Raw genomic sequence first — 13,054 nt, 5'->3', positions numbered from 1 at the left:
GTTTATTTATTTATTTATTTATTTATTTATTTATTTATTTATTTATTTATTTATTTATCAGGTCCTGAGCTACACTTCTTGCCACTGGGTGGCGGTAATGCAACTCAAAGTTGTTTACCCAACGCCATCTCTCCATGTGAAAAAGAAAACATTTAGCCAAGAATGTACACTAGATGGCGCTGCGCTGATGTGCCCTCACTTTCAAAAAGGCCTAGAAGAAGAAGTATCACTTGTTTGGACTCCAGGTCGGTGATGGGAATGCTTTAAATTACTGGTTTCTGTGGCTTGTGCGTAGTTTTGATACGTATGCTTAAAATATGACGTTTTTCTTATTTGTCTGTAACTACTAGTGTTTGAGTTTTCGGGGAGCGACGAGGAACCTCTGCAGAGGTCCTGCAGCTGTAGGTGTAACTTGTAACTATTGTGAAATGAACTAAGCTGATCTAGAGCCAGCCATGGCTCCAGAGCACTCACCATCGAGAACAGCAAGCGGAGCTTTAGCAGCTGATCCCGGATCGATATGTTGAGGCGAGCAGCTGCAGATGTCATCATCGCTTCCTGTGTGAATCTCCCTCCTGCGCCGCTTTGGACACGTAGCAGTAACTTTAACACGGCCGCAGCAGGAGGACGCTTCCCACCGCGGCCATGTCCCGCTCCAGCCGCAGGTACAACAAGCCTCCGCCGCAGAGCAACGGCGGCTCTCTCCCCGGCTGCGACCGGGTGCGGATCCCCGGAGCCCGGGTCCTGCTGCTGGGTCTGCTCGGTGTCCTGGTGCTGGCGGTGGTGCTGAGTGTCTACCTGTCCAACGACACCTCCGGCGGACACGGGAGCCGCCTGCCAGCCGTGGATCTGGTTAAGGACAGGGTGAGATATGTCCACAGTCGGAGCTGGAAATTTGAACTTTACTATATTTTCGCCTGGATTATTTTGCAAGTCCGTGATAGTTGTTTAAACACGGGAAACTACAGTAAATTGTAATCAGTTTATAGTTGTAATCAGATCTGTGTAGTTATACCTTCATTTAGATGAGGATCTGTAATAATCTGGATGATATTTCATCATCACTTTTACTTTAAAGCCATTGAGTAATGGCTTTAAATGTGTTCTTTCACTACTGACGAGCTGTAACATGCTTTATGGCAATGTTTTCAGTTAAAGGGGAGTGTTATGAGAAATCAACTGTACTTGTTGCAATGATATTTCCCAGCTCCCACAGAGCACCCCTCCCCCACACCTCCCTCAACCAGCTCCTCCAGACTAGCCAGCAGCAATTAGCAAACACCTGGTGGAAATGAGCTCTGTATACAAGCTACCTCTCCGTGCAATGCTCCTACAAACCATGTTAACGGCTTCATGGAGGAGCATTGCTGTGATGACATGTAGAAGGCAGAGTGTCAGAAAGAGCTGGATCTTCTTAAAGAGACAGAGGCCCAATTTCTTTTTAGGCATGTTTGATATATGCAGCATTTTTATAATAACTGAAGGTAACAGAGTTGCTTGATTGTGTTATGAAAGTGCCTGGAAAATACATAATACTGCCCCTTTAAGGTCCTGTGTTTAGTTCCATCATATAAAATTATAATACCAAAAGTAATAAATATAGCAATTATGGATGCATAAAATGATGATGAGCGTCAGCACAAACAAACAGATGGGAAAGTTTCAGTATGGAACAACGGAACAACTGCATAAATAAAATACTGGGTAATAAAGAGTCTGAGAATTCACAAACACCTTATTCCATTTCTGTGATATTATTCTTGTTTTTATTTCATCTCCTCTCCAACAGTTGTCCCACAAACCCAGTAAAGTCTCTGTGGCCCAGATCCGCCGCCTGGCCTCTTTGGTTGATGGCGCTCGCTTGTGGGAGACTCACCTGCGGCCGATCCTAATAGAGAGGCTCCCAGGGACTCGAGGCAGCCTGGCGGTGCAGCAGGTGTGTGAAACTGATCCACTTTCCCTTCGGATACCGATATCTGAGGTTTGGCATCAGCCGATATCGATCCCATACAGAGAAACGGTGCTGAATCGACTTAAATTGTTTCGTCTTTTAAATACACATACAAATGTACTGGATTACAAATTTATTTCATAACTACTACACCAGTACAGCACACTTAAATACACAATAGCTCCACAAGTTTGGTCAAACATGAAAAATCAACTTTAGTTTGTTCTGTCAGTGCAATTAGGAGTAGAACAGCCAATGAAAAATAAGTAATAAAAAAACTGAAACTGATCAAAACAATAGGTTGATTATCTTGGTCAAACATAAGAATAAACTGCAGCGAAACTTCTTTCAAATGGTTCTGAAAGAGAATTAGGAAATCTAAACATAATGTAAAATAAATAAACCATGACATCACTCAGAGCCTAGAATCAGACAAATAGATCAGCCCTTGTGGATTGGGTACATTGTTACTGGTAACCCATCTAGAATTTACTTCAATATCTGGACCGATACAGATATTGATATCAGATTGGTGCACATCTGGTGAATATTTAAAGATCTCACTCGGCTGCAATTTTAATTCTCCTCATCTTTAACTCCCTCTGCTCTGCTTCAGCACATCACCTCCTCCCTGTCCTCGCTGTCGGCCGGCTGGTCCGTGGATCTGGACTCCTTCCGGTCTCCGACCCCTCGCGGTCAGGTCACTTTCACCAATGTTGTTGCCGTCCTGGACCCCGCGGCCCCACGCAGACTCCTGCTGGCCTGCCACTACGACTCCAAGGCCCTGCCTCCAGACCCGCGGGCCCCAGAGAGGGTCTTCCTGGGGGCCAGCGACTCTGCTGTGCCCTGTGCCATGATCTTGGAGCTGGCCACTTCTCTGGACGCACAGCTCAGATCATTCAAACAGCAGGTGTTTTGTTTTTTGCTATAGGAGTGATGTGCTTAGACTCGGAAAGCAGCTGGGGCATCAGGTTACTATTTTCGTCATTCCTTTTTTTTTTCATTTTGAAGTTTAAAGACGCTGACTAAAGTCTTCTCCCGTTTCATTCCCGTTACGCTGTTTTTAGCGCTCTGTCTCCATGGCTGCAGTGTGTGCAGAAAACGCTGACTCCAGTCCCTGTCCTCTCCCCAGAGGCTGTAATTTACCGTACATAGTTGCTGCAGGAGGGAAACGATGACTCCAGCTGCCGTTTTAGAAAATGATCTCTTCATGAAATCACTAACTTTTCCTCCTGTCCTAGAAACTCCCGGTGACCCTGCAGCTTGTGTTTTTCGACGGCGAGGAGTCGTTTGAGGAATGGACAGCCACGGACTCGCTGTACGGCTCCCGTCACCTGGCCGAGCTCATGGGCAACACGCCGCACCCTGCAGCCTCGTCTCGCACCACCGCGTTGCAGGCCGTGGTGAGGAAGCAGCGACACGAAACAGCCAGGGTCATTCTCTCATCCAGCACATTTATAAAACCACATTTAAAAAATTGAAAAAGTTTGACATGTACAATTAATATCCTGGATCTTTATAGTCTCAAAACAGGAGAAGTTACAAACTTTGTCCTACCTAATAACCAGCTTACTGGCTGAGATTTAGCGCTATCTGCACCCCGTAACACCTGTAAGCTCTGAAAACTAAATAATTCCTCTTCGTGCTTTAACATACCAAAATCTGGAAACATTGAAATGCTTTGAATACGTTCCAGATGCACTATACTTTCCTTTTAGTAACCACGGTGTGTTGTAAGGAAATGTAATAACGAGATGGTTAAACCATCATCCTGCAGTTGAGGTGTGTTCTGTCTAACCTGCGGGTTCCCAGTTCAGATTCTATCCCAGCCGATCCAAACGAGGCGGCTGTTAACGTTAATTCAATATTTGGAAACGTGACCAACACAGACTGAACGACTTGGTTCACTTCCTCCGTTGGTAAAACGACAGGCGGACTACAGATCTAAAACCGCACAGGAAACGGACGTAGACGTTCATTACGTCTCCATCTGTGGTAAAAAACAAAAATCTACCGGAGACGATCCAAGACAAGGGGAGACTGTGCTGGAAGCGAGAATTTTTTTCAAGCGGAGTTGTACAGGAAGGCAACACTGCAAAAACACGCAATCTTACAAAGTATTTTTGGTTAAGTTCCTAACACAAATATCTTTGTACACTTGAAATAAGACAAAACTGACTTGCAAGAAACGTTTCTACAGGACACGGGTGTTTGTTTTAAGTCAACATTTCTGTAATATTGATGAGAAAGTGCTAGTTCCTTTAGCAAATGATTTCACTTATAACATGGGAAAAATGTCTTGTCATAAGTAAAATAAATTGCCAATGGAATATTAACTTTTTCATCGATATTAAGGAAACGTTGATTTAAAGCAAGCACCTCTATCCTGTTGAAAAGTTACTTGCGAGTTACTTTTGTCTTATTTCTAAGATATTTACACAACTAGACCAACAATACTTGGTAAGATTGTGCGGTTTTTGCAGCGAATGGCCAGGCTTCCTGTACCCGTGTTATACCATGTAGTCTTCCAGGTCCTTCCACCAGCTGCACTGTGACGAAACTTTCAACTTCTTTGAGGTCGGCGTATTGTTTTGTTTGCGTCAATGCTGCTGCTTTCTAAGCAGCCGAATTTAGCTGTCTTTTTAGCCAAGTGTCTGAAGAATGTGATTATAATTCTATCCCAGATTGAAATGAAACTAAATTACAACAGATTTGTTCATTATAATTGTTCGATAACAATTAATGCCAAGTTGTCGTCGGTGCAGTTTTTATTCTTTTTCCTCCCATGTCACCAGACGGGCGCCTTGAGAAACAAATATAAAAAGTAAACCAATTTCAACAGGGTTCCTCCACATTCAGTAGTTTCAGAGTCTACCAGGATCCTCATTAGAAGCACACGTGTTAATGTTCTTGCGGTTGCATTCTCAGGACCTTTTTGTGCTGTTGGACCTGCTCGGTGGTCCCGATCCACTGATTGCGAATCATTTCGACAACACGGCACGCTGGTTTGACAGGCTGATTTCTGCAGGTGGGTGCAGCGTGTGCCTCTGCTCTGAGTGCTGAAATCGTGATCTGTGGATCTGAACCGTGCTCTTCCCCTTAGAGAAGAGGCTCCATCGGCAGGGCCTCCTCCTGTCTCACCCCGCGGAGCAGACGTATTTTAGGAAAGACGTTTACCTCGGACCCGTTCAAGATGACCACATCCCCTTCCTTCACAAAGGTAAGGCACAGAAAAAAAGACAATTTGTTTAATACAGAAGTCACTTGAGCTATTACTTCTCAGACAGGTCAGCAGTTTTACTGTCCTTAAAGATCAAATCCTTTTTATTTAAAAATATGAGTAAATCTAGAATGTGTCTTGAGTGATTCAAGACACAAATGTCAGCGCGCACATGAATATTATCTTCAGTGCCGTCCAAACGTGTTCATATAAGCACAACTCTTTCCACATTTTTAATGTTAAAACCACAAACATTTAAGTGTTAAGTGATTTTTATGTGATAAGCCAAAGTTGTGAGGAGGAGTGATAATCTGGTAAAAACCTAAAACATTGCTAGAATACCAGTGAGATTGTGTTAAATTACAAATCAATAACCTTTGTAATTGTAGTGCTGCAGGCTTGTTGATGGTCAGATTCTCGATGCAACGATGAGGTCTAGAAAAAGACAATAGCACTGTAGCTCACCACTGTGTTCGAGCCATTTTTTGTTTTTGTTTTAAAAACGTTTTATTTCTTCTTTCCTTCCAGGCGTCCCCGTGTTGCACATCATCGCCACTCCCTTCCCTCAGTTCTGGCACACACTGGACGACACGGAGGAGAACATGCATCGCCCGACCGTGGAGAACCTCACGAAGATCATGGCCGTGTTCCTGGCCGAGTACCTGGGCCTCTGAACCAAAAAAATGCCAAATACCTCTGAGGAGAGAGCCGGTGAACAAAGCCAGCCTCTAGTCCAGCTGATCTGGACGAGTCAGAGACTAGAGCCTGACGAGTTGGACCTCGTGTCTAAATGTCCTGTGAAGCAAATGGGGAAAACATGTAGAGAAACCTGAGCAGCCTTAACAAGAATTTACCACCGTTAATATGAAGAAGATGCACTTTATCTTCTTAAAGATGGACTTGGATTGAATCGAGCTGAACGCTGTCTCATATTTCTCCCAATCACTGAAGGTCTTTCTCACCTGCTTCATCATAACCTTTACTGTAGAAGTCCAGCCTTGTTCTCTTACTCAAGGTTGGACTCTCTGGAAGTTCAAATCACTTTTATTTATTTCTTTTTAAACTCTGAAGGTCAAAAAGTTACACTTCTGCTCATACAGATCGGTTTACCAGCATTGTCCGTGAATTGAACTCAACATCTGGTTTGACATGACTGCCCTGATGTTGTGTGTAAACGCCTGTGAATTAATTCTGCTGATTTTTAAAAAATCTTTTTTAATCTCTGTCTTGTGTCGGGGTTTAGCTACCGTGGCCCTTTCTTGTTTTGTCAGTCAATAAAATTCTAGCAGTCTTGATGCGTGTGATGAAGAGGAAGAGGAGGGTGGCACAAGGGTGGAGGTGTCGGGCGGCGTCTTCGGGGTTGTGGGCTGCCTTGGGGAGAAGCTTCATTCTCGGAGGACAGGTAGACTTCACCTGAATGTCCTCCAGCGAGGGGCGACTGAAAACTGAGGCAGACAATAAACCGCGTTAGAGACGCGCTTACGAAGCTAAAATAATCTTTTAATGACCCAGTTTTACCACGCGAGGGCGCTGTTGCCAGTTTAATGTTTAACTTAAACTTCATACGGTTTTAAAAAGCACAGAACTAGAACTCGTTAGCGCCGTTGTGGTTGTTTAGCTTCAGAAAATAGTCGTGTTTCCCCAGCAGGATCCTACGGTGGCCGACAGGTGCAAATGCGCAGCAAAAGAGAAACATGCAAACAAAAAAAAAAACACGCGCACAAATTAAATGCGGCAAGCAAAAAGCAAATAAAATGCAGCAAACAAAAAGAGAGACGCAAACAAAAAAGAAGACACCCCCGAATGAAATGCAGCAAACAAAAAGTGTTGAAAACGGAAGTGCTCCAGACCACTAGGGGGAGTCAAAGAAAATAGTATTCATTTCTATGGGACCAGATGCAAGATTCAGAGAAAGAAATTTGAAAGAAAGTAAAGGTACGTATTACTATATTTCTTTTCAGATACGCCGTCTTTTATAATATTATAGAATAACAGAATAATTTATGGGTAGCGTGATAGACTTTGTGTCAGTCATACCGTTCTGGGCTCGGTCTCGTAGATGCTTGCCCGAATTAGCAAAAATACTATTTTCTTTGACTCCCCCTAGTGGTCTGGAGCACTTCCGTTTTTAACACTTTTTGTTTGCTGCATTTCATTCGGGGGTGTCTTCTTTTTTGTTTGCGTCTCTCTTTTTGTTTGCTGCATTTCATTCGGGGGTGTCTTCTGTTTTGTTTGCGTCTCTCTTTTTGTTTGCTGCATTTCATTCGGGGGTGTCTTCTGTTTTGTTTGCTGCATTTCATTCGGGGGTGTCTTCTGTTTTGTTTGCTGCATTTCATTCGGGGGTGTCTTCTTTTTTGTTTGCGTCTCTCTTTTTGTTTGCTGCATTTCATTCGGGGGTGTCTTCTGTTTTGTTTGCTGCATTTCATTCGGGGGTGTCTTCTGTTTTGTTTGCTGCATTTCATTCGGGGGTGTCTTCTGTTTTGTTTGCTGCATTTCATTCGGGGGTGTCTTCTGTTTTGTTTGCTGCATTTCATTCGGGGGTGTCTTCTTTTTTGTTTGCGTCTCTTTTTTTGTTTGCTGCATTTCATTCGGGGGTGTCTTCTGTTTTGTTTGCTGCATTTTATTTGCTTTTTGCTTGCCGCATTTAATTTGTGCGCGTGTTTTTTTGTTTTTGTTTGCATGTTTCTCTTTTGCTGCTCATTTGCACCTGTCGGCCACCGTAGGATCCGACTACGGCAAGAGTTTATTAACATGAAATGCATAAAATAAACCCAAGAACGTCAAAGGAGCAGAAAAAGATTTAGTCGTAGTGAAAACACAAAATCACACTTACAGGAAAATATACTACATAAAATCCTCAGGTCCAAAAGTAGGATTATTTTCATGTCATCATTCTGAAGGAATGATGACATTCTGAAATATTTTTTAAGACTTATACTTAGGATTGTAGTCATAATTTGAAGACATGTACAGTTGTAACTTGTAAGACGTAGTTATAATTCACAAATTATCATAATGAAAAGATGTAAAGACATAGCTGTGATTCAAAGACTAAAGAAACAGTCAGTAATAGTTGAGAGATCCAATATTTTCTAAATACAGAGTAATAAATATTAGACACAAAGTCATAAGAGATAAATTCCTAATTTTGAGAAAATTATTATGAGATACAATGTTTTAATATCAAAAAGTATATTTAGTTTTGTAAAACAACGTTTTTTCAATCATTTTAAAGTCATAAATTAAATCTGTAGTTGTAAAATACAAAGTTGTAGTCATAATATTACAGCAAAACTTTAAATGTTTCCACTTTCAAGCAAAGTCTTTGGTTAGGAAATATTTGAAGTCATAATAATTTAACAAAAAAATCTACAATTTTGTGTTACTGAGTGACAACTATGAAATATGATTTGATAAATGTGATATAAAATCTTAATTATGACCAAGTACAAACAGTTTTAAAGTCAGAATATGAAGATGCAAAGTCATAATTAAGAGTTAGAGTTATAATGATGAGATATAAGACGTGATTTTGATATAAATTACAAATATTAAAGTGTTATGAGTTGAAATCATAACTTGGAGACTTGAAGTGATAATTATGAAGTAATAGAGAATTATAAAGTAATAAATTATGGGATATAAACTCACAACCATGAGTTGTAGCATAATAATGTGGAGATGCAAAGCTGTAAGATATGAATGATATGAAGTCAGTAATTAAATACAAGTAGGCAAGAGCTAAAAGATTATAATTATCTGTTTAAAAGTCGTAATTATAAGATGGAAAAGTTGTTTTAAGCTACAAATCTATAATTGTACCATAGCTTTGATATTGTAGGAGACAATCAGTTTTCTTTCAAGACAGAATAAACTTCTGTACAATTTATAAAAACTTTTTTATTTTCTTTTTCACTCCAGATGCTTTCAGCTGAACAGAGTCTAACCTTCCTCTGACCTGCTAACATCCGCGGTTCGCTCCCTCTGCTGGCGGTTCTTGAACCAGTTGCTGACCTGGGTGGAGGTGAGGCCGGTGGCGGCGGCCAGCTCCCGTTTCTCCTGGGTGGACGGGTACGGCTTCCTGTGGTACCATTCCCAGAGCACGCTCCGCGATTTCTCCTGCTTTACAGATCAGGTCGTTTATTGTCCTGAACATCAGGGATCAGAAACACGTTGGAGCTCTCAGGACTGTTGGCAAGTCAACGTTTTATGGGTCATCAGAAAAGAAAAGAATTCAATTACGCATTCTTTAAGGAATACGTTAGCTTTGGTTAGTTTAGTTAAACCTGTATTTTCATCTGTTTTTATCGCAGAGTAAATATGGAATTAAAATTGATCCTACTGAGGCAACACTGGAAAACCAGACTTAGATAAAAATTAGTTCAATTTGAAGCATTATCCTTAAGAGAATTTGAGATGCAGCGCCTTTAACAAGTATTCAGATCCCCCATTTCATCACAACCACAAACCTGAACGGATTTTTTGGTGGGATTTTAAGTCTTAGGCCGACGCAGAGCAGGGCATAATTACGTGGAAAGAAAACTGAAGAATGGTTTCAATGTGAACCAATTTTTTTTTTTTTTAGAAATTGTCCACCTGCTGAGTCTAATTTAATCTCAGCATAAGCCTGGTTGTTCTGTGAAGGCCACAGAGGTTTGTTGGAGAAAACGGCATCATGAAGCTGAGTGATTAGGTCCAACAAAATCCCAAGAGAAGCTGCAGAGAGCCACAGTCAAAATCTGGTGTTGATGCAAGAGGAAGAAAAAGCAGAAAAGTTCATTTGAAGGTTGTTTACTGCAGAATAGATCGGAGCTTCACTTTCTTCCTCTTTTGAGTAGGAAGTAGGAAGAGTCAAAGTATACCAGCCTGTGGATTCAACGGGATGCTTAAAATCAAAACAAATTACCTAAATTTGCTTAAACATCTGTGGAAACACTTTCACAATAGCTCTCTCTGATCTGACCGAGTTATTTTTGCAATGAAAAGTAGCATAAATGTCTTTTGATCAGGGGTCACTTTTCTGTAAGTTTTTGACCTGTCTTTAGTCCATCACACCTGAACCAAACGTCTGCCTTACTTCCTCAATATGCAGACAAATTCTCCACAGTCCTAATGACCTGATCAGGTGTGATGAAGCAGAGACGATGTAAACCCTGCAGGACTCCGACCCCCCGAGGACTGAAGACTTTAGATGTACAAGGCAGTTTTCAATTTTAAAAATACTTAAAAACTTAAGTGTGGCTGCAACTTATTAATTCAAGAATGTTGGATCTTGAAAATGCCAAGTGTTGATGCCTGAACGCAAGAGAATGCCACACTTTTCAGGTTTTTGTTTGTAAAAACAAAAAAGGAAAGAAGCAATTATGCACCACTTTGTGTTGATCCCAAAAAAATGTCAAAGTCCCTGGTTCTAACTTTCGAATAATTTTGCGAGGTGCTAAGGAGAAGGTCCTCAAAGTGATAAAAGCGTCCCGGTCACCATCAGAGGGCGAATAAACTAAAGAGCGGTTTTGATTTTTTTAAAATTTTTTTTAGGAGATTTCTTCCCACCTTGAAGCAGTAGCTGGTCTCCTCGCCGTCCCAGATGGTGTAGGGTAAAGGAAACTTCCTCCTGACGCGGTACTTCCCCACGGCCCCCAGGGGCCGGCCCCGCTGCCTCTCGGCCTCGGCGTAGCGGGCCCGCAGCCACAGCTGCTGCAGGAACTGGTGGCTGCGCGGGGAGAACAGGAAGCCCTCCAGCTGGGCGTAGAGGTCCGAGAAGCGGCCCTGGTGAAAGGCCACAGCTGCCTTGGCTTTCAACACGCTCTCCAGCTCCCAGTGGCACGAAGAAGAAGAAGAGGGAGGAAGAGTGCAGAGGAAGCTGGCGAGACGATCCATGTGACCGCCCTGCAGCAGGACCTCACACACACAGATGACCTGCTCTGCTGTGAAGATCATCGCGGTAAAAACAAACAAAAAAAATACAACTTCTCTACAGCATAGCTCCTCTGAGAGCTGCAGCCTCCGTGGATCATTATGGATGAACCAGAACCAAAACCAAACCAACCAGCATGAGTGTTGGGATCGAGCCTCATCATACCCTCGCGCAGGTAACCTGAGCCCATCAGGGTTTATAATAACACACCAGAGATCCCCCCGCTTCTCTTGTGCAAACACGAGCCGCCGCACCTTTGAAAGCTCTGAACTAACCGGAGAACGAGCCCAAAGCTTTCCCAGAAAGGCATTTGAATAAAATTTTGTTGACAAATTTTAGGCAAAATCCCTGAACAAATAGAGAGTTGGTTGTGCCCTACAGCTCCAACAAGGGGCAAATAGGAGACAAACGGTTTTTTTTTTTAATAAATGTAGTTTATTACAGTATCATGTAATATAAAAAATAGAATGCATTTGAGTAAAAAAAACAAACAAACAAACAAAAAAAAAACCAGGAAGGACATTTAAAGACAGACATCTCCCTTTTTAAAAACACCAACGCACAATCTTTGGTTAAATCAAGAGTTGTGTAGGTTAAGTGACTGGTAACAATAAAAACACAAGGCTACAAACAAAAGAAAAACAAGCATGCTTTGGTATATTTAAAACAAACAGCTCCGTTTCCATTGTCTAAAGTTTAACAGCGGGAAAAACTAGAGTTTAAAAACCTCCGAGCTGACGCAAAGTCATCCGAGATTTCCTATATGCACCGTTTTCACGAGTCTTAACTTTAAGCTAGGAACCGACTGGTACATGCAATTAAATAGGTTAAATGTACAAAACATACCAATCAGAAGAAAATATAAAAATCACAAACGCAGGTCATTACTGTAACTGGAGGCAATACTTAAGTCCACACTGGATTTCAAGAGTGAACCCCCCCCCCCCCCCCCCGCCCCCCCTTTAAAGAGCTTGATTTTTAGGACAGAAAGAAATAATTAACAGAATAAACAACTTCCATTTCTTCATGAGCTGCCTTACAATTCAGCTGAAAAAAACAACAACTTTGTTATGAGAAAATTATATAAATTTAAAGTGGCACATCCTTGAACTAATATTTTGCTGAAGTAATTTTTGTTCAAATTTGATTGTCTTGAATTAAGTTAAGACATCTTTTTAGAAAATATTCCTCATGTTTGCTCACTTTAATCACTCAGTTGAAGCCACAGTTTGCAGATATCGGATGAATCAGATGATTAAGGGTTTGGGTTTGATAAGCCAAGTTAAATCCTTCCAGAGAAAACAAGTCAAGGAAGCCCTTAAAATCGTCAAAAACGCCTTGTGATTGTACGTTATGAGCTAATAAAATCAGACTCAAACAGACGCAACCTATAAATATATGCTTGGCAAAACCGCCGTCAATCACCAAAGAGAGAAAGAGAAAACAATAAAATAACCACAGTGATATGTTGATCTGGGTTTGCTTTTTTTTCCCCACATAAAACAGGAGTTTGTAACGGTGTGAATGTCACTCAGTTTCAATCCAAAACCTTCAAATGTCTGCTAAAAATCTGAAAATGGATTTCTATTTTTCAGCAACTGAGAACGTGCAAGCATTCCTCCAAACCCAGACAAGAATTACCTCATGAGAGGAAAATTAAAGTTTGGAAACTAAATCCTAAACGTTTTACCAATAGTAGCACTGGGACGAGGTGGGGGGTGCTAGACTTTTCTCCAATGAATTTCTGTCTCATTATCTGTTGAGATGGTGACAGTTTTAACAAATATCTAAAAAAAAACAAAAACCCATATTTTTTAAAAATAAAAATGCACATACTGCAGCTTTAAGTCACAAAAACCTGCCGTTTTAACAGGGGCGTGTCCACTTCTGACATCCACTGCACATTTATGTACCATAAACGAGCAAAAAGCTCGACGGCTGCCTGCGTTGCGGCCGCAGACGGCCTGTT

At 41.5% G+C, this 13,054-nt stretch overlaps 2 protein-coding genes across 3 annotated transcripts; one reads left to right on the top strand and one right to left on the bottom strand.

Moving 5' to 3' along the window:
* Window positions 1-128: 128 nt before the first annotated feature.
* Window positions 129-6,464, top strand: qpctla (glutaminyl-peptide cyclotransferase-like a). 2 transcript variants are annotated; one of them, XM_027999075.1, is made up of 8 exons: window positions 129-245; window positions 351-864; window positions 1,790-1,936; window positions 2,568-2,861; window positions 3,193-3,354; window positions 4,880-4,979; window positions 5,055-5,171; window positions 5,700-6,464. In XM_027999075.1, exons 2-8 carry the CDS (start codon window positions 646-648, stop codon window positions 5,843-5,845), a joined length of 1,185 nt encoding a protein of 394 aa, XP_027854876.1. In that variant the 5' UTR covers window positions 129-245; window positions 351-645; the 3' UTR covers window positions 5,846-6,464. The 2 variants fall into 2 exon arrangements, with proteins under 2 accessions (XP_027854876.1, XP_027854875.1); XM_027999074.1 differs by having other exon boundaries at window positions 169-864.
* On the bottom strand, window positions 6,178-11,352 carry six9 (SIX homeobox 9). The gene is made up of 3 exons (XM_027999076.1): window positions 10,722-11,352; window positions 9,130-9,290; window positions 6,178-6,616 (listed from the first exon to the last, which is right to left on the bottom strand). The coding sequence occupies exons 1-3, from the start codon at window positions 11,106-11,108 to the stop codon at window positions 6,454-6,456; spliced, it is 711 nt and encodes a 236-aa protein (XP_027854877.1). The 5' UTR covers window positions 11,109-11,352; the 3' UTR covers window positions 6,178-6,453.
* Window positions 11,353-13,054: the final 1,702 nt, after the last annotated feature.

This window comes from Xiphophorus couchianus, chromosome 18, assembly GCF_001444195.1.
Source record: "Xiphophorus couchianus chromosome 18, X_couchianus-1.0, whole genome shotgun sequence".
In the NCBI taxonomy this organism is placed as follows: domain Eukaryota; kingdom Metazoa; phylum Chordata; class Actinopteri; order Cyprinodontiformes; family Poeciliidae; genus Xiphophorus; species Xiphophorus couchianus.
This window is presented reverse-complemented; position numbering and strand designations above follow the sequence as displayed.